The sequence below is a fragment of the Cibotium barometz genome, chromosome 35 (assembly GCF_041138505.1).
Source record: "Cibotium barometz isolate CiBa-2024 chromosome 35, ASM4113850v1, whole genome shotgun sequence".
Classification (NCBI taxonomy): domain Eukaryota; kingdom Viridiplantae; phylum Streptophyta; class Polypodiopsida; order Cyatheales; family Cibotiaceae; genus Cibotium; species Cibotium barometz.
Genome location: NC_141080.1, coordinates 38,814,330 through 38,839,501, shown reverse-complemented (window position 1 = coordinate 38,839,501; position 25,172 = coordinate 38,814,330). Strand labels below are relative to the sequence as shown.

At 46.6% G+C, this 25,172-nt stretch overlaps 1 protein-coding gene across 1 annotated transcript; it reads right to left on the bottom strand.

Moving 5' to 3' along the window:
- Window positions 1–2,534: 2,534 nt before the first annotated feature.
- Window positions 2,535–23,535, bottom strand: LOC147618421 (uncharacterized). Its single transcript, XM_086774857.1, has 6 exons — window positions 23,232–23,535; window positions 6,581–6,746; window positions 6,046–6,298; window positions 3,870–4,128; window positions 3,160–3,323; window positions 2,535–2,923 (listed from the first exon to the last, which is right to left on the bottom strand). Exons 1-6 carry the CDS (start codon window positions 23,488–23,490, stop codon window positions 2,726–2,728), a joined length of 1,299 nt encoding a protein of 432 aa, XP_086630983.1. The 5' UTR covers window positions 23,491–23,535; the 3' UTR covers window positions 2,535–2,725.
- Window positions 23,536–25,172: the final 1,637 nt, after the last annotated feature.

Below are 25,172 nucleotides of genomic sequence, written 5' to 3'. Positions count from 1 at the left end.
CGCCCCCCCCCTACGCCTTCAAGACAGCAATACACATGGCCTCTCAGCAGCCCATCATCATCAACCCTTAAGGTCCCCTGCACTCTGGTTTACGACCCCAGCGCTGCATACGCCTAGGAGATGGCAGCAACAGCATGAAGCCTCTGCGTATCCCCTCCCCTGAACGCTGTTTTGGGCTCCTCTCTGAGTACCCGGCCTTGTCCAATTCACACTGACTGCTGCAAACTGTCACTTATTTTCTCTTCATATTTTTTATCTTTGCCACCGTCAGCACACATCCTTTAGAACCTTTATAGGTTGTATAATTTCACACCACACTAGAGTACATTCACATGCATCTTTGAAGGCAAGAATGCCTTGTTGCTAAGCATACTGCCTCTACCTTCATGCATAAGTGTCATGTACAACAAGAACCTTGTATGGCTAATAATCATAGGCCATCTAAATGATGCACGTCTAGCTAGCAACATCTTACAGCAGCTTTATCCCTTGCACCCGCTCAATCATCATACTTGCATCAGATTAATAATTATCTTGACTTAGGGGTGCATGCCTCTCTCTCTCTCTCTGTCTCTCTCTCTCCACGAGTACTGCATACAGATCACATAGTGCTGCATGCTATATAGGGCAGGATCTCTCTCTCTCCCTCTCTCTCTTTCTCTCTCTCTCTCATCACAACTGCTGCATACATTTAAAAAGTGCTGCATGCTATATAGGGCAGGGAGCTTACTTGAAGGTAGACAAGAACTCTGAGCTGAAGCAGAAGTCGACAAGAGCTGATTCCACTTTGTAGCTCAGGGCTGAAGGGCAGCAAAGGCGAACATCATCGGCAATGCTAGCAAAAGGCTGAGTGAGATGGAAATACAAGCTCTGGAGCTCCCCAACACAACAGAAATATATAGCGTTGGAGCTCAAGCGCATAGGTGGAGAAGATTGTGCAATGAGCCAGCTCAAACTCGAAGGCTCATGTGATATTAATGCATCATTCAATAGCTAGAGTACATAATTTACATTCAATATTAGAAGTAGATGCAAAAAACTCTCTCCTGCTCGCTGGGCAAGCTCTTTTAGAGATACTCTCCTCTTGCTCAATAAAAGTACATTCAATATTAGAAGTTGATACAAAAGACTCTCTCGCACTCGCTGGGCAAGCTCTTTTAGAGATATTCTCCTCTTGCTCAATAAAAGCATACTTTTTTCTTTATGTGGTAGCTGGGCCTGTTGGGCATACTTTCACATCTGTTCCTAACAAATCATTCTAGTTGACTTACTATTTTAATCCAATACTCAGTGTAGGAAAGCTAGTGATCATTTATAAGGTGTTTCTCTATTCAATATTTGCACAATACATTACCATAGGTAAGCATCTACTTTTATGATTGATAAGCACACCCATCCTGCTAGATCTGGTGTTCTAATCCAAAGAATAAACATTGCTCTATAATAGTCTTATTAATAAAACACAGGAGGCCTTGCTAAACCTAACGTCAACTAGCTAGACCTAGTGTCAATGGTCAACGTCCTCCACGCCAGCCAACCGATCATATTTTGCAACATGACATACTTTTACAACACACGATAAAATCCTTCACTTTCTCCTGGTACTTCAGGTACTTCCATGTAGAAAGCACAGTTAAAATGCATGGCAGTACTGAGTCCACATGGCATTGCCAAAGTAAATTTATAAGTGAATAGTTGTTAGTCAATTGGTAACAGAGAAAGGTTTTCATGATGAAACCCAGGTTCAATCTTCCTGCTGGAAGATCCATTGAGACCCTGCTCATAAAAAAATAAAAATCATAATAGAATGATTTTAAAATCCTTTTCTAAAGCCAAACATATAAATATATATTTTATAACACAAAAATGTTACAAAACACAATTGTACTTGTTCATACTTAGAATCACCATGCAGCTTTGCTGTGTTCTTTTCCCCCAATCTCTAGGGTGAGCAACAAGCACACTGTTTGAGTGGCACAGACCTTTAATAAGAGGTGAGCCTTAACATCATGTGGAAGTCCACACTACCGCGGCTTTGCTTGGTGTTACAGTTCCATTGCCATCCACTTAACTTTATAGCATAACGAGAGCTTCAAAAGAGTGCCCAAGTATCTATCTTGTTTCCAATAAAGGCAATCAAAAATTGGGACACACTCAAACGTGATGGTAGGCATACCACGACTTTGGTAGAATCTGGAATTCTGCACCTAGAAAGAGGGGGCGGGCCCGGGCGGAGCCCCGCTTCATCGTCTTGACAAGGGCAAAGCACAGGCAAGGCAGCAGGGAATCTCAAAAGGAGGCGCCAACATCCTTCCATAAACTGTACTACCGTCAATTCGTTGGGTAAATGGACGCTGATGGCCTTGAAACCATCAGTGTCATGGCAGATCAAGAAAAGGATTTACATGTCAAAGCATTTACACATGGAATAAATTTAGGGTAAACATGTAACTGAAAGCAAAAATCTTAAAAGTGTAATAACACCACACTAACATGCAGCAGCTGGCTTTGGTAGGAAACTGTAGATAGCTAAATTTTCAAATTTCATATTCCTCAAGTGTCTATGAACAAAACTGCTGCCTTCACGTCTTCATATGCTAAGGCCATCAAAAGACCGTTGATTACAACTAGAATGTTCTATTAAGCTGCCAAAGATCTGATCTGGACAGTTGCTACCATCAGGAAAACACCGAAGCGATATGCAAAAGCAATGGTGTACATGCTCTTAGCCAGTGTTCGCAGGACATCTGATTAATGCAGCGTTTTCTTCAACGTGCATAACACTGCGCATACCGACCACGCCTGTTGTGAGACCAGGAGTTTTTCGAACGAACTGGAGAGCACATTGTGCATCAGTTCTCCTGTCACCAAGCTCAGGGAATTTTTCCCGAATTTCCGGTGAGAAGCAGTTGGAAAAGTTTGCCTGCATAAATTTTGAATCAAAATTGTAACATGTTGCAAATTCTTTTCATAGGCCCCTTAAAAGCATGCAAAAGATAGGCAGTGGACTTCCGTCATGGACAGGAGATATGGCCCATTTAAGCCTAGCTTTCCCAGCTCATTGTGGGTGGACATAGACTGGCTAGAAGAGAAACTCAGAAACTCATGACAACCAAGAAATGCAGCACGTCATTCATATCAATTGAGGTAGACCAATACCTGATTTATTGAGGCAGTCCCTATGACTTGAATTCCAAGATGGTGTGCAGCGTGAAGTGCGGGCATTCGCTTTCCCTTGACAGACTGTGTTGCTGCATTGGCAGCCTCTTGCAGTCTCAAACTGTAAGGAAGCTGTATAACCTTGAAGTGATGATTGTCCCCACCTGTACATGACATAAATGCTCTGAAAAATTGTAGTAATACCTTGCCAAATCCAAGTACAAAGAAACAAGAACAGAAAACGATACCATCATAAGGTTAGCAGGCCTGTCATGTACAAACAGCCTGCACATTACCTTTCCTAAAGTTCACTTTAGGCATATCCTCGGGACAGAAGCATCATGGCTTTTTACACACATGTTGGGTGCCTGCCCTTGCAAGCATAGGCGAGGTATTGCAGTAGGGACAGGCAGTTGCCACAAACCAAACACTTTTTTTTACTTAATGAAATAAGGAAAGAAGCTACTGAAATACTTAATGCAGCTGCACTGCAGTCACCATGTGTGAAAGCCCCGTGCTCTCCCACCGGCCCACCATTGCAGTGCAGCTTCCTTAGATTGCATGCCCAACAAGTAGGCAGGCTGGGAGGGGCGGGTATAATGTGTGTATCTGCTCTCAGCACCTGACGTAAGAGTAACCTAATTTATAGCCAAACCATGAGACAAATTCAAAGAAAATTGACTTGAAGAAGACATGGAAGAGGGGCATACCAACTTCTTTGGCAAAATAAACTAGCTCTTCAAGTGATAGATGAAGCTTGGCGGAAGAATTGGTCCGAAACGCGTTCCAAGAGGCTACACCATACATTGTGATCTTCCCAGCTGACACACATTCCTCAAGAGCAGCAAATGCATTCTTGATTCGTGAAAGAACCGTTTGGCGTGGGACAACATTCAGCTGGATCTCAGGATTGTGCACAAAGTAGATATCAATCATGTCCAGATTAAAGTTCCTCCTGCTTATTTCGAGCTGTACACAGCAAAGAGTATTGTCATCATCGTCATCATCACATCACCTCTCTCTCTCTCTCTCTCTCTCTCTCTCTCTCTCACTTCATCATCACTCCTCACCCCATACTAGTGAACCACGCATACCTTTCTTTTATGATCTCATGCCCCACTTTACCGTCCACACTACACACCCAGCCACCAGTGGACTCCCAATCCCAGAATGGGTGGTATGATGAAGAGTGCAAAACCATCACGCTTCACCTCTTATGCGAGAGGGAACATGGTCTGATTTGAGCACATGAGATGCAATGCATCTTCCCTAGACTCGCTCCTTTGTATTCCTAGATTCATTAGTTTGAAGCCTACTTTGTTGTTGGTAGGAAGTCGGACATAGAGAAGGTGAATCTTAGAAAGTATTAACAGTAAACTCGATCCCACAACTTTGTATTCCTGGATTCATCAATTTGAAGCCAACTTTGTTGCTGGTAGGAAGTCAAACATAGAGAAGGTGGTGTTAGCTAGTTGCTACATTGAAGGGGAAGCCATCTCTTGGTGGACTCATTGGGCCCAAGCCAATTCAAATTTTGGAGCTGCTGCCTATGACTGGGACCAATTTGTCATTGATGTCAAGAAGCCGTTTCTACCACCTCACTATCTTGAGCAACTCGAGGATGAGTATCGAGGATTGCGCTAGAACATGCTACTAGTTCTCCAATTTGCAAATAAAGTCACTCACCTGGCTTTACAATTGCAAAAATCAGACGAGGACAAACAATGTCAATTCTTCTACGGTTCAGACACGCAAATCCAGTGGGATGTGCGTATGTTTGAACCACAGGTGTTTGATCGGGCACTTTCTCTTGCGCAAAGTGCCGAGATGAAATACAACAATGGAAAACCGAAGACCTCCCAGCTTGGAGTAGCCAAGGCAGCCACAGCCACTAGCAAGGGCCATAACCAGACCCGATCAGGGTCTACCCCGGGAGCCTCTAGCTCCAAGAACTTGAACAATGGATCTCGCCTGCCTCAAGACCAGAAGGCTCTGGCCGGCAAGACAAGTGGTAAGCTCAATCCCCAAGAGCACGAACAATACAAGGAGGAGGGGCGATGTTTCTTTTGTCATGCAAAAGGGCATACTTCTAAGGCATGTCCTAAGAGGACCCCTGCACAGACTACCACCCCAGCCTTGATAGCTTGCGTGGAGTGTGAGCCTCCCACACCGACCACCTTAGGTGCTTCCTTCCATTGTGAAAAGCAAGGGCATGTTATCAGAGAGTGTCCTACCAAATACCCTAATCTGAGTGCCATCAATTCCCCTAATCTTCCAACAGCCAACAGCAACAAAGCTCAGCCTGCTGGAGTGAATAATAATCTGACTGTGCCCCCTCACCTTGCTCCCTCTACCTCAAAAGACAAGGGAGAAAAGTTTACCATACCCAACAGGGGGAAGACCTTTAGATAGAATAGGTCGGGTAACCACAGGGCTTTTGCTAATTCCTTTGCCTTGCTAGACAGCATCTCAGACCTTGAAGACTTGGTTGACTCCCAAGAGTTCATTCAATCCACGCCTCTAGATATATCCAGAATTTTGGGTGAAACTAATCAAATGGACCATTACATGGAAAAACTACTTGCGATTACACAAGCCTACCCTGATGGCGACTGGCTTGACATGCCTTTATGTCCACGTGCCAAGTGCAGGGTGAACATTACAAGTGAAGCGCATTGGATTGTAGACCTGGCCGGAAAAGGGTAGAAAAGACGGGAGTGGGATAGGGGATAGGGGAGGGGAAAGTAGGGAGCAAGCGAAAAGGCGAGGACAGGGAAGTGGATCACAAGTGCTCCTTGCATGTGTCTAGGTGTGTGCGATGTGGAGAAGAAAAGGAGGGCTTTGGGGGGTTGGGGGGGGGGAGGGGGGGGAGTCTAAGAAACTCACTTGGTTCTTAAGAAATGGTGCTGAAAGACAATGGCAGCCTCCCACAAACTCATTGAGCTGAAAAAGGCCTGTTTTCACATAAGTATCATCAATATATGTGCGAGGTTCAATATCCTCCCTGAAGTCAAAAGATAGAAATCCTCCTTTTGTGCAGACAATCACTTCATTCCTATCTATCAATTTTTGTTTAAAGGCCCTTGTTAAGCACTGTCCAACGGCCACCTCACTCCGCATATTCCGGAAATTGCTTGCTCTGCACACACCCATCACAAGACAACAATAAAAAACACAGAGCATCAGAACAATTGATTTTCCAAATCCAAACAATCAAAAACTCCTACCTAGGGTCCTAACAGACACATCCCCCATCCATCACTCAGATAGGCAGGGGTTGGTCAGGGGTAAACCCCCTCCCCAACAGGCAGATGAGACTCTCATGGGTAGGGGGTTATGTGTGTAAAGACCCTGAGTGTACAACTAAAAACGTCAGCTTCAACAATAATTAGCACAAACGAAAAGGAAGCTGAATACATACGAATCGATGATATTGATACCGAGGGTTAGACTTCTAGTTATTGACTCCATATATTCTCTGTCTTCCGAGTCCTTGTCCGAACCAAGGTAAGTTCCATGACCAAGAGATGACACAATAAGATCCCCAGTTGGACCACCAGTTCTCAAGGTCCTGAAATGGCCAGCCGCTGCAAAACCACATTGAGAACATGCCATCTTGCATATATGAGAACTAGAATAACAAGTTTGATTTGACTGTCTAAATGGTGTGGTCCGACATGTTGGTGTCAGGTAGCACGTTTGAACCCTGTGCATGTGTCCTGAATAAAAAGCCTCAAGTGTGCCCAAATTAGTGATCAAAATGGTAGCACAGGGGTGCCCAGAAGGGCCTCCAAACGCACCACATCAGACCTAAACAAAAACGCTCAAGTAGATATCTACTGAGTACTCATGTAGGTGGCTCAATTGGTGAAAACCCACCACAGTAGCCTCTGTTTAATGCCGGAAACTCCTCTAAACCTCTGACATTACACTTTACTTTTTTTTCCTAGGAAAAGATCCACTAGTTAAAAACAAACGTCCACCCATGGAAGGCTACAACCCTCTGTAGAGGTAAAATGCTCAAAGAAAGAAGGGGGTGATCCCTCCATGACTGACTGCTCTCGAAGGGGAGAGGGAGACTGCATATCCTTGGTGGGGGGGGGGCACACCGAGGCCAAGGAGGCCTGTAATGCCAAGTGGCATCACTATCCCTACTGGTGAGGAAAGGGCTACTGCTCCCAAGTATGCAAGATGGCCATGCAGCGTTGCCGCTTGCAGTCAGAATCTCCTACCAACCAATACCAATGCCACGCACAGTGTGGATAATATCCGTCTAAATGCAGCTAATGGACTCTATTAGAGGGATGAGTACACTCGATAGCGCACCCGCCATATGTGCTAGGCCACAATGCTGCTAATAATCTCCCACCTCTGGTCAGTGTGGGTGTCGGAGGTTCCAACAAGGCACCGGGGCTGCCGAAGCTATGATGGCTGTGATCCTGAAGTGTGTAAGCTGAAATGCAATTTGGTGGACTGTTTTGCTGCTGTCCAGCCTCTTTCTCTCTCAGATTTGAGAGGGGGCTGATTGGTCCTAGTGTAACATGCGGAAGCTTCGGAGAAGATCGGTAACTTCAACACTCAGAAATCAGCACACTTTTCGCGACAGAATTAATGCACAAACTGAATGAAGATGTGCAGAAAATAGAGAGAGAGAGAGAGAGGGAGGGAGAGAGGAGAGGACACAGTATTAGGTCCCAAATACCCTCTGTAGGGCCCCTGTCACCAATTGGCCGACCATTTGGTCCATTCCTAGTTTTTGCGTCTCGTTCACTTGAGGCCAGGCCGGTGTCTCATGTGAAGAGGCCAGTATTTTGCTGACATGGACGGGAGCCAGACTGGTGCCACCCGTGTGTTAGCAGGATGGTGTCGTATGGACGGGAGCCAGATCAGTGCCACCCGTGTATGACCTGGACTGTGCTCGATCCATGGGACTGTCACGCCATGGAAGAGCCAGTATTCGTGCCGTGTTTTACCTATGGGACTGTCACACCTAGGGAAACTCGTGCCTGGAACTGTGTCTTACCTATGGGACTGTCACTTCATAGGAAGACCAGGTTTTTATGTTTTTATGTCGTGCCAGTTTTGTGCCGACAGATATTTTGTACATGTTCCATGAACGGGAGATATGTCCATGTTACTTTTTGCACATGCACACATATTTTGCATGTTTGAAACTGTTTTCGCATGACATGTATTTTTGTGTGTTTGCCTGCCTGACGTGTTACTTACTGAGCGGGGACGCCTGCCAGTGAGTCGTGAAGTCTGCTCTGTATTCTGACAAGTTTTAGTGCATGTGAACAGGTGGTAAGTATATGGTACATGTTGTTTTAATGTATTTTATTCTAACCCCTTTATTTTATAAGGTTAGGGGATTCACACTTATTTAAAAGTGGGCACCCCCTTTGGGCACCCACTTTGGGGCCAAGGTGGGGAGCCCCACTTTTAAGTGAGTGTGGGGGTGGGCATGGTCACCTACCTCCACTAATCCCCCACATGCATGCGTGGGTATCACTAAGGTTAACCCCACATGAATATTATTAAAAAAAAGCTCCTTCCTTCAAGCGTGGTACCTCATCGCTTCTTCCTGGCGTTGCTTCATCACCTTTCGTAAGCTTCCAGGCGGCTGGAGTTTGCTACGTTTGCTGCTGTACGGCTGCTCATCCAATAGGCGGCTGCTTGCCCTGCACAAAGACGGCAGCACCTACTACTCAGCCTGCTGCGCCTGCCTTCCCTACAAGCTGGTTGCAACTATCTCCAACGGGCAACACCTTCTGCTCTGCCTGCTGCGCCTGCCCCTCTACAGGTGACTGAATATTATTGCTGGTGGCTGCGTTGAATTCTGCAGGGGGCTGCTTATGCTGCTGCTGCCTGCGCCAAACTCTCTACAGGCGGTTGACTCTGCTGCTGGCTGCACCTCAGCCTCTCCTGCAGGCGGCTGTCACCTCCACAAGGCCACACAGCTGCAACTGTTTCCCCAGGCGGCTGAATATTATCAGGCTGCGTTGCCCTTCCTCACTGTCTTCAGACGTGGCCACTTCCACCAGGACTGTTGTGGCTGCTCTCACAGGCGGCTGTGGTCTCTCGTGGTGGTGCTTGTTCTGATAGTTCTACACAAGACTACTACTTCTTCAACAAGGGTGGTTTCATCCTCAGCAAACCACAAGTATTGGTTTCCTATCAACCATCTACAAGTAAGTGATTTTCAGATTTGAGTAAAGAGTTATATGTTTAAATCTGATAAAAGATTCGTCCCGCTCGGCCAACACCCGTTCGGTGCCGGGTTGTCCAAGCTGTATTGGCGAACCTCGGTCCAAAGGTGCTGAGATCGGGAGAGCCAGGCGTTAGTACGAGAGCGCCTGTTTGTGCGTGGTCTCGGAACACCAGTGAGGCGCTCTCTGCGGAGTCCAGTGAAAGCACAGGACCGCAGAGATTGGGCCACAATAGTGGTCGTTCTGCTTCGAGTTTTCTTCATCGAAATCCGAGCCTACTTGTTTGGTACTGTTTTCATATGTACATGGACATTATCTGGTTCTCAGAACCCATGGAGCATTGTATTCATTAAATACTCCCAATAAATATATCATATATTGAGGGGGGGGTCAGCCCGTTCCGGCCCCAGTGCTGGTGTCCATCTTTCCATTTCTGTTCATTTAAATTCAAGTTGTTTTAAAGTTGTCCATTTCAAATTTGTGGTTTTAAAGTTGTGCTATTAAGCGTGTGGGTGTCCAGCGGAGTCTTTCCCACTTGACGGGATCGGTTTCATTGGTATCAGAGCACGGTTGTTTCCCTCTTCCTAGTGGGGAAACGAACCTGTGTACTGGACATCCCGCTTTTAGCAAACTTTGAACACAATGGACAGCCAAGGCAACCCTTTGGAAGTACCAAATTCGAGGGGTCCATCTAGTGCTTCTCGTGGGTCTGATGCCCTGCGAGGTAGACACAAGCCCCTTGAAAGGGTTATGGATAGTGAATCCAAAGGTCAACTGTCTCCAGGAAAGACAGTTATGCTTGAACAAGACCCTGATGCTATGAGGGCTGAAATGGAACATATGAGAAAACTTTTGCAGGCTCAAGAGCAAGAATTGAAGTTTTTGCATGAAGATCCCCATCTACAAAGTGCTATTGAAGCCAGGAAGGCTGACGCTATGGTTGATGTAACCTTTGAATCAATGGCTCGTGAAGTGGGCAAGAAACCAAGGGAGTTGGCACTTGCCTATCTCCTTCGCAAAGGTGATATCAAAGAGGGGGATGACGGAGAGCTAAAATTCAGAAATCCACCTCGTTTGAAGCATGGAGATCCCGCATCCCAGAGGCTGAAATCTTTTATGCAAAAGGAAGAGGTGATTGTCACCTCTCGTCATGCATCCTCTCCCCAAGGCACTAAGCCTGATAGATTTATGTATGCCAGTGCTCATGGAGGGCACGAAAGTCACATGCATGCAAGATATGTATCTCATGGTGACAGGTCTGCTTCCAGAAAAATTTTGCCTTCTGAGTTGTCTCATGGAGAGACCATGCCATATGCAGGTAAGTCACATGCATCTGAGTTTCGAGTTCGTGGAGCACATGCCACCGTGCCCCATGAAGCTTCTTTGACGGCCCATGGAGCCCATGCAGACAGGGCTACCCCGTTGGATAAGGGGAAAAGAAAAAGAGAGGACCATGAGCCTCATGCCAGGAAGCTCAAGGAGTTCAAAGCAGGTGATAAATCTGTCAAATTTGATGTCTTTCATGGTGAACATGATGCTTCTAAGGTGTTAGCATTTGTGGCACAGTTCGACATTGCTTTTAGCGATGAGGACTTTACAGAAAAGTCGAAGGTGCGCCATGCTAGCATGTTTCTGAAAGGGACTGCTGCCCATTGGTGGATCACCGAAAAGATCACCAAGGATCCCATCTCTACTTGGAAGGAATTCAAAGATAGATTTTATGCTCAGTTCTTGCCTCCCAATGCGGAGCAAACTCTCACTCAAAAGTGGGACAGGTTGGAGCAAAAAGATAATGAGAGTGTGCAACAGTATGTTAACAAATTTTGGAAAGTGTTGCTGGAAGTGACTCCCTTCATGCTAATCACAGAGGATGAAAGAAAGAGGAAGTTTCGTTCTGGATTGCAACCTGCATATAGATCGGGTATTGAATTGCACCCAAAACATACGTTGCAACAACTCACAGCTTCTGCTCTTGCTACAGAGCAATTGGTGCTCAAGATCAAGCAGGATCAAGGAGGTTCCAAGGCAAAGGACAAGGCTGCCCCAAATCAGCAAAAGGGTGGACAGCCACCTAAAAAGAACTTCCGGGAGCCTTACAAGGGTGGTAAAGCTGAAAATTACACATCTAAAGAACAGGGCCCAAGAAAGAACAAATTTGGATTAACCCCGGAGCAAAGAGAGCAATATGCTAAGGATGGAAAATGCTTTTCTTGTGGTAGCAAAGACCACATGTTTCGGCAATGCCCAAATCGCAAACCAAAGCACGAGGACAAGCACACCAAAGCAAATGTTCATGCAGTTCCTGATGTGCAAGGTAATACAGGTCATGATGCAAAAGAGCGTATGGTTTGCAAGGCTTGGGGGCAAATCAAGGATCAGCCCGCATTATTCATGTTTGATGACTGTGCAACTGACAATTTCATCTCTATGCAAATGGCAGCTGCATTGGGTATTGAGGTTGAAAGCATGGGACCTCAGATTGAAGCTGAAGCTGCATTTATTGGCAAAGAGGTGCAGGTTACCCCTTTGATTGGGAAGTTGCGTATTCATATTCAGTGCTATCTTGATAATGAGCATTTCTTAGTTGCTCCTCTGAATGGATGTGATGTATTGTTGGGCAAGCCATGGCACCATAGGCTTGAGCCCCGCAAAGACTACAAGTCCAATATGATTTCTTTTATGCATAAAGGCCGCATGCATTTTATTGATGCTGGCAAAGAAGGGGATTCCATCCCAGTTGTATCACACATCCAAATTAATAAAGCAATGAAAAAGAGTCTTTCAACGTACTTGGTTTTTGTGCGTAATAGTCTTGTGCCAAATCATCAAAATGTGGATGCTATGTCTAATGATAGGCTGAATTTTCTTAATGCATTCAAAGACTGTTTTGCTGACTCGTTGCCAGGTGAATTACCTCCCCAAAGGCCCGAAGATCACCGCATAGATCTTGTGCCAGGTAGTTCTCCACCTAACAAACCCGCATACCGAGTGAGTGCTGCACAAGAAGAAGAAATTATGAAGCAGATAAACGAGCTTTTAGAGAAAGGTTTGGTTCAGCCCAATTTCTCACCTTACTGCTCTCCTGTGCTTCTTGTTCAAAAGAAGGACGGATCATTCCGTATGTGTGTAGACTATAGAGCTTTGAACAAGCTTACCATCAAGAACAGATTTCCTATTCCACGTATTGATGATATCTTGGATAAGCTTGATGGCTCAGCTTGCTTTAGCAGACTTGATTTGAAGAGTGGTTATCACCAGATACGCGTGGTGCCACAAGATGTCCATAAGACTGCATTCAGGACAGCCTTCGGATTATATGAATTCTAGGTAATGCCTTTTGGTCTCACCAATGCTCCTGCTACTTTTAATCGTATGATGGATAGGATATTCCGATCCCATCGCAAGTTTACAGGAGTCTTCTTTGATGATATCTTGGTTTTCTCCAAGAATGAGCAGGAACACAGAACTCATTTGGTCACAGTGTTCGAAGAGTTGCGGAAGCATAAACTTTTCGTCAATGCCAAAAAAAGTGAGTTTTTCCTTTCAGAGATTCATTATCTGGGACATATTGTATCCAAGGATGGAGTTACAATGGATCCTGCAAAGATAGAGACTATTCGGAATTGGCCCGAATTGCAAAACGTACATCAAAACGTAGTTTTCTGGGATTATGTTCATATTACAGACGTTTCATAAGGCATTTCGCCATGATTGCCACTCCTCTACATGATCTCACGAAGAAGAAAACTGCTTTCAAATGGACTTCAAAGGAACAGGATGCTTTCTTGCAGCTCAAGCATGCGATCATATGTGGTCCAGTATTGATTGTTCCTGACTTGCACAAGTCATTCGTGGTTGAATGTGATGCTTGTGGTGATTGCATAGGAGCTGTCCTAAATCAAGAAGGGCATGCAGTTGCATACGAGAGCCGTCGTTTGCATGATGCTGAGCTTCATATGGATATCTATGAGAAAGAGCTCTTGGCTGTAATTCACGCCTTAAAGATTTGGAAACACTACCTTCTTGGGGCTGAATTTGTAGTCAAGACAGATCATCAAAGCTTGAGATACTTTCTATCTCAAACCAAGCTTTCAGAGAAGCAGATGAGAATGGCAAATTTTCTTTCCATGTTTCATTTTCAGATTGTACATACTCCAGGAAAGAAAAATGTGGTGGCCGATGCACTATCTAGGAGGCCTTATATTGCTGCAATCTCAGTGGCCTCTCATGGAGATCTATCTGCTATGAGAGATTTGTATCATTTGGATGCTGATTTTTGCCATATATGGACTGATTTGATGGCTGGTCATTCACATGCCTCTTATGTTATCAACGAGGGTTATCTCATGAAGGATCATTGCCTATGTGTGGTGAAGGATTTGCGTCCAAAGGTTATGGACGAATGTCACGCTCCACCATATGCTGGTCATAGAGGTATTATGCCTACTACTCGCATGATTCAGAGGTATTTCTTTTGGCCAAGCATGCGTAAAGACATTGAGGCTTATGTGCGTGCATGTATTACTTGCCAAAAGGTGAAATTTGATAGGCAAAAGCCTCCAGGTTTGCTTCAGCCATTGCCTATTCCCTCGCAACCTTGGGAAAGTATCACGATGGATTTTATTATGGATTTGCCTAGATCCCAGCATGGGAATGATGCTATTTGGACTATTGTGGACAGGTTTAGCAAGCAAGCTCACTTCTTGCCCGTCAAGAAAACCATTAAAGCTGATCATATGGTAAAGCTTTTTCTTGCTAATATTTTCAAGCATCATGGTATGCCTAAATCCATTGTTGGGGACAGAGATCCCAGGACTACAAGCCTATTTTGGAGGGCTTTGTTTGATAATATGGGTACTAAGCTTGACTTTTCATCAGCTTATCATCCCCAAACGGATGGCCAAAGTGAAGCTGCAAATTCAGCAGTGTTGGATTTGTTGAAGTGTTATGTGGCAGATCAAAAGAGTGCATGGGAGAAGTATCTTCCACTTGTTGAGTTTGCCTACAACAATACGATCCATGCTTCCACAGGAAAGGCTCCATTTGAGATTATTTATGGCAGAGTGGTCTTGCCACCCATCCTTCGTACCAAGGATGAGATTTTTGCAGCTGATGAATATGTTCGTGACTTGGATGTTGCCTTTGGTCAGGTGCGGACAGCCATTGCAAGATCTCAGGATAAGCATAAAATGGCTGCTGACAAGCATAGAAGGGACATGGAAGTCAAAGAAGGTGATTGGGTATTGCTGAAATTTGAGAAGGCTAGGCTTCGGAAGAGGCCAGGACGAGAAGGATCATATCCTAAGCTTTCTCCTCGCTATTATGGACCCTTCAAGGTGATTCACAAAATCAATGAAGTCTCCTACAGGCTTGCTTTACCTAGTCATTGGAAGATTCACAATGCTTTTCATGTGAGTCTATTTCGGAAATATGTGGGGCCAGATCCTGATGAGCCTGTCACAGAAGATCCGCCAGAAATTGAAGAGCTTGAGGAGATCCTCCAGCCAGAACAGATTGTTTTTCACAAGGAGAGAAAGCTACCTGCAGGAAAGCTTTCCAGGAGATACCTTGTGAAGTTTAAGAATTATTTGCCTATTGATGCCAAATGGGTAAATGAAGATTACTTTGCAGATTATCCGCAATTGTTGCAGGCATATCTTGAGGCTTTTAAGTTGAGGTCAACTCTTTAGAAGCCCGGGGGGATGTCACCAATTGGCCGACCATTTGGTCCATTCCTAGTTTTTGCGTCTCGTTCACTTGAGGCCAGGCCGGTGTCTCATGTGAAGAGGCCAGTATTTTGCTGACATGGACGGGAGCCAGACTGGTGCCACCCGTGTGTTAGCAGGATGGTGTCGTATGGACGGGAGCCAGATCAGTGCCACCCGTGTATGACCTGGACTGTGCTCGATCCATGGGACTGTCACGCCATGGAAGAGCCAGTATTCGTGCCGTGTTTTACCTATGGGACTGTCACACCTAGGGAAACTCGTGCCTGGAACTGTGTCTTACCTATGGGACTGTCACTTCATAGGAAGACCAGGTTTTTATGTTTTTATGTCGTGCCAGTTTTGTGCCGACAGATATTTTGTACATGTTCCATGAACGGGAGATATGTCCATGTTACTTTTTGCACATGCACACATATTTTGCATGTTTGAAACTGTTTTCGCATGACATGTATTTTTGTGTGTTTGCCTGCCTGACGTGTTACTTACTGAGCGGGGACGCCTGCCAGTGAGTCGTGAAGTCTGCTCTGTATTCTGACAAGTTTTAGTGCATGTGAACAGGTGGTAAGTATATGGTACATGTTGTTTTAATGTATTTTATTCTAACCCCTTTATTTTATAAGGTTAGGGGATTCACACTTATTTAAAAGTGGGCACCCCCTTTGGGCACCCACTTTGGGGCCAAGGTGGGGAGCCCCACTTTTAAGTGAGTGTGGGGGTGGGCATGGTCACCTACCTCCACTAATCCCCCACATGCATGCGTGGGTATCACTAAGGTTAACCCCACATGAATATTATTAAAAAAAAGCTCCTTCCTTCAAGCGTGGTACCTCATCGCTTCTTCCTGGCGTTGCTTCATCACCTTTCGTAAGCTTCCAGGCGGCTGGAGTTTGCTACGTTTGCTGCTGTACGGCTGCTCATCCAATAGGCGGCTGCTTGCCCTGCACAAAGACGGCAGCACCTACTACTCAGCCTGCTGCGCCTGCCTTCCCTACAAGCTGGTTGCAACTATCTCCAACGGGCAACACCTTCTGCTCTGCCTGCTGCGCCTGCCCCTCTACAGGTGACTGAATATTATTGCTGGTGGCTGCGTTGAATTCTGCAGGGGGCTGCTTATGCTGCTGCTGCCTGCGCCAAACTCTCTACAGGCGGTTGACTCTGCTGCTGGCTGCACCTCAGCCTCTCCTGCAGGCGGCTGTCACCTCCACAAGGCCACACAGCTGCAACTGTTTCCCCAGGCGGCTGAATATTATCAGGCTGCGTTGCCCTTCCTCACTGTCTTCAGACGTGGCCACTTCCACCAGGACTGTTGTGGCTGCTCTCACAGGCGGCTGTGGTCTATCGTGGTGGTGCTTGTTCTGATAGTTCTACACGAGACTACTACTTCTTCAACAAGGGTGGTTTCATCCTCAGCAAACCACAAGTATTGGTTTCCTATCAACCATCTACAAGTAAGTGATTTTCAGATTTGAGTAAAGAGTTATATGTTTAAATCTGATAAAAGATTCGTCCCGCTCGGCCAACACCCGTTCGGTGCCGGGTTGTCCAAGCTGTATTGGCGAACCTCGGTCCAAAGGTGCTGAGATCGGGAGAGCCAGGCGTTAGTACGAGAGCGCCTGTTTGTGCGTGGTCTCGGAACACCAGTGAGGCGCTCTCCGCGGAGTCCAGTGAAAGCACAGGACCGCAGAGATTGGGCCACAATAGTGGTCGTTCTGCTTCGAGTTTTCTTCATCGAAATCCGAGCCTACTTGTTTGGTACTGTTTTCATATGTACATGGACATTATCTGGTTCTCAGAACCCATGGAGCATTGTATTCATTAAATACTCCCAATAAATATATCATATATTGAGGGGGGGGTCGGCCCGTTCCGGCCCCAGTGCTGGTGTCCATCTTTCCATTTCTGTTCATTTAAATTCAAGTTGTTTTAAAGTTGTCCATTTCAAATTTGTGGTTTTAAAGTTGTGCTATTAAGCGTGTGGGTGTCCAGCGGAGTCTTTCCCACTTGACGGGATCGGTTTCAGCCCCCACCACGGATGGTGTATTTGCTTTATTAGAATGATGTAAATCTGAAAAGAAAATACAGAAAAACCTTGACCTTTCTTGGCTGAGAAATCTCTGCCCTTGACCTGCAATCCTTCACCCCTTTGCATTAGCAAGCCCTTGGCTGTCTTGGCCCCTTGGATTGCTTGAGCACTTGGTGAAATATGAGATAACACAATGAATTTGTGGCTCACCTATTTATACTACCAACTAATAGCAGTCGGCCAGCGTATAATTCAGTCGAAATTCGAATGTGTCTTATTCTGCCATGACTGAATAATCAGCAGTAAATGCTGAAATAATTCAAATAAAATCCATAAACTGCTGCGCATCTTTTCCCTTGGCTGGCTGGCACTAGGCGCCTGAGCAAGATAGGATTGGGCACTGTTTACAGGCTGTTTGGGGACTGGGCAACCTGTATGGGCTGCCCCATACTTGCCCTTACAGCCATGAACAGATTGTACAGCCTGTAGGCTTCCCCTGGCTTGCTCCTAGGGCTGTCCTACAGCCCCTCCACGGCTGGTGGGTTCAGCCAGGGCCTTCCTACCCCTCATGGGGGTGGTTTTACCAAAGTCACAGGGGGACGCGGGGACGGGGACGGCCGGGGACGGGGGGGACGCGGTGCAGAATGGGGACGCAAAAAGTCATCCCGGGGACGCGTTCCCGAAACGTGGGACGGGCAGGGAACGCAGACAGGGGACGCCTCCAACGGTCAGAAAACGGCCAGAAACGGGCAAATTTCCAGCTATAAAAGAAGGCACACTTTAGGACTTTTCTCCACACTCAAGTTTGAAGCTTCAAGACTCATTGCTCAAGCCTCAAGCTTCCAAAGTTCCAAGTTCCATTGTCCAAGCCTCAAGGCCCAAGTGGCAAGTTAGCCCTCTCTCTCTCTCTATACTATCTACATTGTGCCAACTTCCAAGCCATCTCTCTCTCTCTCTCTCTCTCTCTCTCTCTCTCTCTCTCTCTCTCTCTCTCTCCAAGTTCCATGATCCATCCCTCTTGAGACTTGCAAGCCTCAAGAGTCAAGCGGCAACTTGCAACTCTCTATTGCACCCTTCTTCCCTCTCTCTCACACTATCATCATTCATGGCATCTCAAGGTGAAGGCGCCGCCGCCACATCTTCCGTTGCGGGCTCTTCACGAAGGAGGCCGGCGGTGCACACATGGTCATGGTGGGATGAGGTCCACTACACTTCACCGAATGGGAGATGGCACAGTAGGATCCTGCAGCTCAGGAGCATCTTGAGGAGGTAGAGGAGGAGCTACGTCCTGAGGGGGAGGAGGAGGCTTCAAATGGCATCGACGACTTCGACTTCCAAGCCTCCCGCGAGGCTAGCACTTCAGGAGCTTGAGGCTTGACTCTTGAGCCTTGAGCCATCTCACCTTTTTTGTGCCCACTGCCAATGGCCATGATCTATTGTGATCTATCATCTATGATCTATCTAGTATCTCTATTTTGTACCCACTCTTTTTTGTAACCCTCACTGCCCATGAGGCATGTACTTATCTCTTTGTATCTATCAGACTATCAATCACATAATCAGTGACAAGTGTGCCATCGATGTTTTATTAGCGCATTTTGCTCAAAATGACTCTTGTTTTTTTGTCTATTCGGTGTAAAATTTTGTTCAAAGTGTCTCTATATGTATGTCATGCATTCAACTCCTAAATTGCTTTTAAAAAAGAGGTTTTTTTTTGCTGTTCCCGACCCCATCCCCGGGACGGCACTTCCCCGTCCCCGTCCTCGTCCCCGTCCCCATGTGACTCTGGGTTTTACACTATCCCCATGAAACCGATCCCGTCAAGTAGGAAAAGACTCCGTCGGACACCCACACGCGTAATAGCACAACTTAAATATCACAATTTGAATGGACAACTTAATAACAACTGGAAACTGAAATGAAATGAAATGTTGATCAATGGCACCACCACTGGGGCCGAAACAGGCCGACCCCCCCCTCAATATATGATATATTATTGGAAGTATTTAAAAGATACAATGCTCCATGGGTTCAAAGAACCAGATGATGTCCATGTACAACTGAGATGAATACAGTTACCAAACAAGAGACTCGAAGTAGACGTTCGAAGGAGAGCAACCCACTCGAGTAGTCAAGTCTCTACGGTCCTGTGCCTTCACTGGAATCCGCGGAGAGCGCCCCACTGGTGTTCCAAGACCACGCGCGAACAGGCGCTCCTGTACTAACGCCTGGCTCTCCCGATCTCGGCACCCATGGACCGTGGTTCTCCAGAAACTTGGACTACCCGGCACCGAACGGGTGTTAGCGGTAGAGAGTATCCCTTATCAGATTTACTTCAAAATCCTTTATTTAAATCTCAATCCACTTACTTGTAGCTCGCTAGTGGAAGACAAATACTCGAGGCGTCTAAGTGCAGCCGTCTGGAGATCCGAGCGTAGCCGCCTGCTGAATGGAGAGGAGGCCTGGGCGTAGTCACCTGTGGAGGTCTGGGGGCGCAGCCGCATGTGCAGGAGGGCGCAACCGCCTATGGAGAGCGCAGCCACCTATGGAGGGGAGGACAGCCGCCTGCTGTGGAGGAGGAGGAGGAGGAGGCGCAGCTGCCTACAAGGGGAGGAGGCGCAGCCGCCTGTGTAGAAAGCGTAGCCGCCTGAAGAGGGGAGGAGCAGAGCCGCCTGTAGCCGCCTGTGGAAGGGAGGCGCAACCCCACACAGCCGCCTTATAGAGGAGAGCGCAGCCGCCTATGGAAGGGGGTGCAGTCGCCTGTAGAGGAAGCGCAGCCGCCTGGTATGGAGAGAAGTCTCATGGGTTGGTCGCCTGCACCCTCGTCTCCCCCAGACGATGAGGTGGTCATGCATATGTAGGTGTTGGAGAGGGCACACATCCACAGCTGGCCGGCCCCCCCCTAGCTTGCATGGAGGCGGCCAGTTCCAAGGTGGGGTGTGGGTAGGTGGCCATGCACCCACCCCCACACATAGGATTAAGAGTGGGGTTTCCCTCCCCACCTTGGCCCATACGTGGGTGCCCATAATGGGTGCCCACCCTATCAAGGACATCATTAATTATTAAGGAGGGTGCCCACTCTTTAATGAATGTGAACTTACAACCTTATAAAACATAAAGGTTAGAAAGAAAGCTATAAAATAAACAAGTGCAATACACTTACCACATGTTCACACGCAACAAAACTCGTCAGAAGACAGAGCAAACTTCACGACTCACTGGCAGGCGTCCCCGCTCAGTAAGTGGCACGTCAAACAGGCAAACACAAGAATACAAGTCATGCGAAAACAATTCCAAACGTGCAAAACATGAATGCATGTGCAAATAGTATCATGGACATATCTCCCGTTCATGGAACAAGTACAAAACATCTGTCGGACACAATGATGGCATGACAGAAAAACATAAATCCCGGTCTTCCTATGGAGTGACCGTCCCATAGGTAAGACACAGATCTAGGCACGAGCCTCCCTATGGAGTGACAGTCCCATAGGCAAGACACGGCACAAATACTGGCTCTTCCATGGCGTGACAATCCCATGGATAGAACACAGTCCAAGTCATACATGGGTGGCACCAGTCTGGCTCCCGTCCATACGACACCGTCCTACTAACACACGGGTGGCACCAATCTGGCTCCCGTCCATGTTATGCAAAAATACTAGCCCCTTCACATGAGACACTGGCCTGGCCTCAAGTGAACGAGACACAAATCTGGAGATGGACCAAATGGTCGGCCATTTGGTGACACCCCATGCCCACTCAAAGACTTGGGGTAGCCCTATGGGCCGGCCCCTTTTCCTAAAAGCAAACCCTAACTACCTACTCAATGATCTGGCATCCAGTACCATACCAGATACACAGAATCATTGACATCATTCCAGAGGGAGACTCACAGCGCGGACTGGCACTGTTTCATGTGCAGGACAGTGTACACCTGACCTTGGACTCCTGTGCAGGACAATGCACACCTGACCTCAAACGACTAAGATGGATCCCTAGCTGACTCGTCCCGGACTGGACTCACATGGGACCAGTTTACCATCCCAGGTCCTGCACCTTCTGTACAGATATGTCTACGTGGCATCCAAGTGCGGGATGCACGTGACACCTAGTGCCTCGCTTCGTTGGAGAGTGCTCGAGAGGAGTCTTGGAGTGCCGACATTTGTGTCCTTTGTTGTTGTGGATATGGCTCCCCCCTGTACGAACTGTCAAATCCCCACGGATCTCCTCGTGATCGTTCTTGGTACGAGACTCGAATCCTGCAAATATCAAACAAACAAACAAGGGGGGTGCAGGCCTGACTCACCTCCCAACCATGACAACCGTGGGCAAGCCCACAGTCTTGGCTGTCCCCACCGAGCCACGAGCTGAGCTAACTAGGATGACGTACCGGCCAATCTCCTCCTCGCGACGTCCCATACCGCCACGAAGCTGCCCTCGCGGGCCTCGAGATTGCTGCCGGCCTCGGCTGCGTAAAGCAGGTGCACGTCTACACTAGATCCAGGCTACAAGACCATAGAGCTCTCACAAACTCGCGAGACTCTTTATATCCCAATAACTAACCTTGGCCACCCTTTTATAGGCTCTTGGCCGGTCATCGGGCGTCCACACTTGGGCGCCCGCCCGTCCATACTTGGGTGCCCGCCCGTTAGTATTTCCCTAACTCAGCTCATCAATCAGCCTGCCTAGTTCCAAGCTTCCCCAAGCCTCGAAACTAGTCTTGCGTGCGTGTAGCACACGGTAGATACAGACTGTGCACATGACATACTCCCCTTCGAACCAAGATCGATCGCGAGGAGATCCGTGGGGATTTGACAATAAACAACAACAAAGAGGGTGCACGCCTGACTCACCTCCCAACCATGACAACCGTGGACAAGCCCACAGTCTTGGCTGTCCCCACCGAGCCACGAGCTGAGCTAACTAGGATGACGTACCGACCAATCTCCTTCTCGCAACGTCCCATACCGCCACGAAGCTGCCCTCGCGAGCCTCGAGATTGCTGCCGGCCTCGGCTGCGTAAAGCAGGTGCACGTCTGCACTAGATCCAAGCTCCAAGACCATAGAGCTCTCACAAACTCGCGAGACTCTCTATATCCCAATAACTAACCTTGGCCACCCTTTTATAGGCTCTTGACCGGTCATCGGGCGTCCACACTTGGGTGCCTGCCCGTCCATACTTGGGTGCCCGCCCGTTAGTATTTCCCTAACTCAGCTCGTCAATCAGCCTGCCTAGTTCCAAGCTTCCCCAAGCCTCGAAACTAGTCTTGCGTGCGTGTCGCACACGGTAGATACACACTGTGCACATGACACGAGGGGCATTGATCATGCGATTGAGCTATTGTCTGGTAGTAATCCCATCTCCCGGCAACCTTATCGGTTTAGCCAAAAGAAGGAGGACGAGATTGCTCAACAACTGTAAGATTATCTTAGTAAAGGTTTTCAGTCTAGTAAGTCTCCATGGGACCCTCCCGTTCTTCTGTCTCGAAAGAAAGATGGTTAGCATGCGCTTCTGTGTAGATTACAAAGGCTTGAATAAACTCATTGCCAAGAACAGATATCCTTTGCCGAGGATGGATATCTTGGTAGATCGTCTTCAGGGTGCTAAGTATTTTCACCAAGATTGATCTCCAGTCAAGCTATCATCAAAAAAGGATTAAACTTGAGGACGTGCCTAAGTCTCCGTTTCAGACACCCTATGGCCACTATGAGTTTTTGGTCTTACCTTTTGAATTGACCAATTCTCTTGCTACTTTTTAGCAGATGATGAACAATGTTTTCTGGGAAAGTGGACTGTCGTCTTCTTGGATGATAGCCTCTACTTAGGGCCCCAAATAGATAGGTGCTCAAATTGGTGAGGAAGGGGTGTGAGAGGAGAGCCTCTGACCCGTGCAATCGAGCAGTGCTATTTACAAGTGTTGACAGCTGCTTGCACATACAATGCATTATATGCCCATGTAAAGAAAGAACCTTTACCTAAACAGAGAGAGTCAAACATGTTATACGGGCATACGAGAGAATCCAGAGGGGTCCAAGGGGTGTACGGAAAATGCCTAAAGGGCATAAAGTCGGAAAATACCAGAGCAAAGAGAAGGAAAAGTGGCCGACCTGCTTGTCCGGCGAACCGTTGGGCGTAGTGAGAGGTACCGGCGGCGTCTGCGCATCCAGGAATGTAGTTGGACAATGTAGAAGAAGCGGGGGAGGCCGCGGCCATGGACGACAAGGAGTGGCGCTGATGTTGCTGCTCTGCTTGTTGATATTGGTGGCCCAACTGCTCACTCTGAGCCATGGAACAGACACCATGGCCACTTAGTGAATAGGGCTGCCGCCATAGGCGAGCTCGCAACAGGGCGCGCATGGAAGCCATCCAACTCTCCCCTCCTTGTATCTCTCGGGGGTTTTAAAGAGGGCTTAAGGCTCTTTTGGTTCTTCCCACATGGGCAGTGCCCATTTGGATACTAGGGGGGTGACCCTCGTCGCTATATCGCGCGCTCATCTCAGCCGTCGATCCCACCTGAGGCGCCTCTTAAAGACACCGTGCAATATAGCGACGAGGGGGGGTGACTTCACGAGTGTCCGCCGCCCACCATCTTCCCATTGTGAATCCAACGATTAAAATGTACAATACAAGGGAGATGATTGCTCTCGAAATACCTTTTATTGAGCCAGATTGAAAACCTTCTCATTGTAATTTGAAGAGGAAATTGACCATTTTCAGAAGGCGTTTCTCTATAGATTTTGCAAAATATAACTAAAACTTGAAATTTTTGAAGAGGATTCTTCTCTTTCTCCCAAAATTTGAGCAAGCTCTGCACAAATTTGAACAAGTTCTAGGCTAAGTCGAACCTATCTTTTCCCGAATCCTGAGGCAGATAAAGGAATTGTTAAGTGATCGGATTAGAATGATACAAGCCCTAATAAAAGAGTCTAGATCTTTAAGAAGCCCATTTGTTCGAGACGTATGTAAACTTCTCGAGAAGATTACTCCTCGAAAATAAGGGTCTAGCAAATCTTCGTAGAGCCAAGACTCGATTTTGTTGTTGGTTCAAACCAAAAAAAAGAGAACTTAAATTCCCTACGAGCATGTATTGAGAAATCTACCATACTATACCATGAGAAATCGGTATATAAAAGCTCGCTTGACTTGTTTAATAAACTCATAGACGGTATAAAAACGAACATGAGAGACCATACCACATTGCTAGCCTAGTTAATAAAATGATATCTTAAATAAATAAAGTTTTGCATGTTGATGATTTATTCTTATGGTTGCTCCAGAGAAATAGAGACAACTTTATGGGACAATGAAATAGTACTTATTCTCATCAACATGAAAACAATGATGCTTTTATAGAATTTCAAGAGTAGTTATTAGGTTTTAGGCAAATGTTCCAATCATTGAATATACACACAGTGTCTCAGAGAAGCACCTCAAAGAACTCTTGCACGACAATATGTTATAACCAACATTAGTCTTGTTAAACATTTTGACAATGATGACTTCTTATGTGTACATGAGTGCATAAGTAAAAATCAAAAAGACCATACACAAGGTATGGTGGAGGTGGCATAGGTCCCCCTTATAAATTATGCACACATGTGTGTGTTTTTAAAGAAAATAGGTTATACACAAGGCATGATGGAGGTAGAGTGCTTGTTTAGCCCTTTTTGTAAGAAAAAAGGACTATACACAAGGCATGTGTGTTAATCTAACCAAAATAGAAGTGTAGCACATATATAAACAAAAAAAAAAGTTAATCTAACCCAAAAAATTAAAGTTAATCTAACCAAAATAGAAGTGTAGCACATGTATAAACATTACAAAAGACCACTACACAGTGGCACACAATAACATAGTAGTTATCATTAGCATGGAAGGAACACCTAGTCGTCGTGTGGAAACCTTTTACAGAGACTGCAAGACTATGCATCCTATTTTTTAAGGGAGTGAGGAGGCAAGAGGTGGCTTCAACACATCATAAGAAGGGTAAATTTCCCCTCCAACAATTCTTGCATAGGTAGATCCATCGCTGACAAAATGCCATGTGT

Bases quoted from the DNA above. Each gene is read 5' to 3' on its own strand.
- LOC147618421 (XM_086774857.1), bottom strand. From the start codon at position 23,490: ATGGCTTCCATGCGCGCCCTGTTGCGAGCTCGCCTATGGCGGCAGCCC. The intron at 6,747-23,231 runs GTCGGCCACTTT...GTGGTTTTGCAG, and splicing joins ACGGTTCGCCGGACAAGCAG to CGGCTGGCCATTTCAGGACC. The intron at 2,924-3,159 runs GTATTGGTCTAC...AAATTTATGCAG, and splicing joins GGACTGCCTCAATAAATCAG to GCAAACTTTTCCAACTGCTT.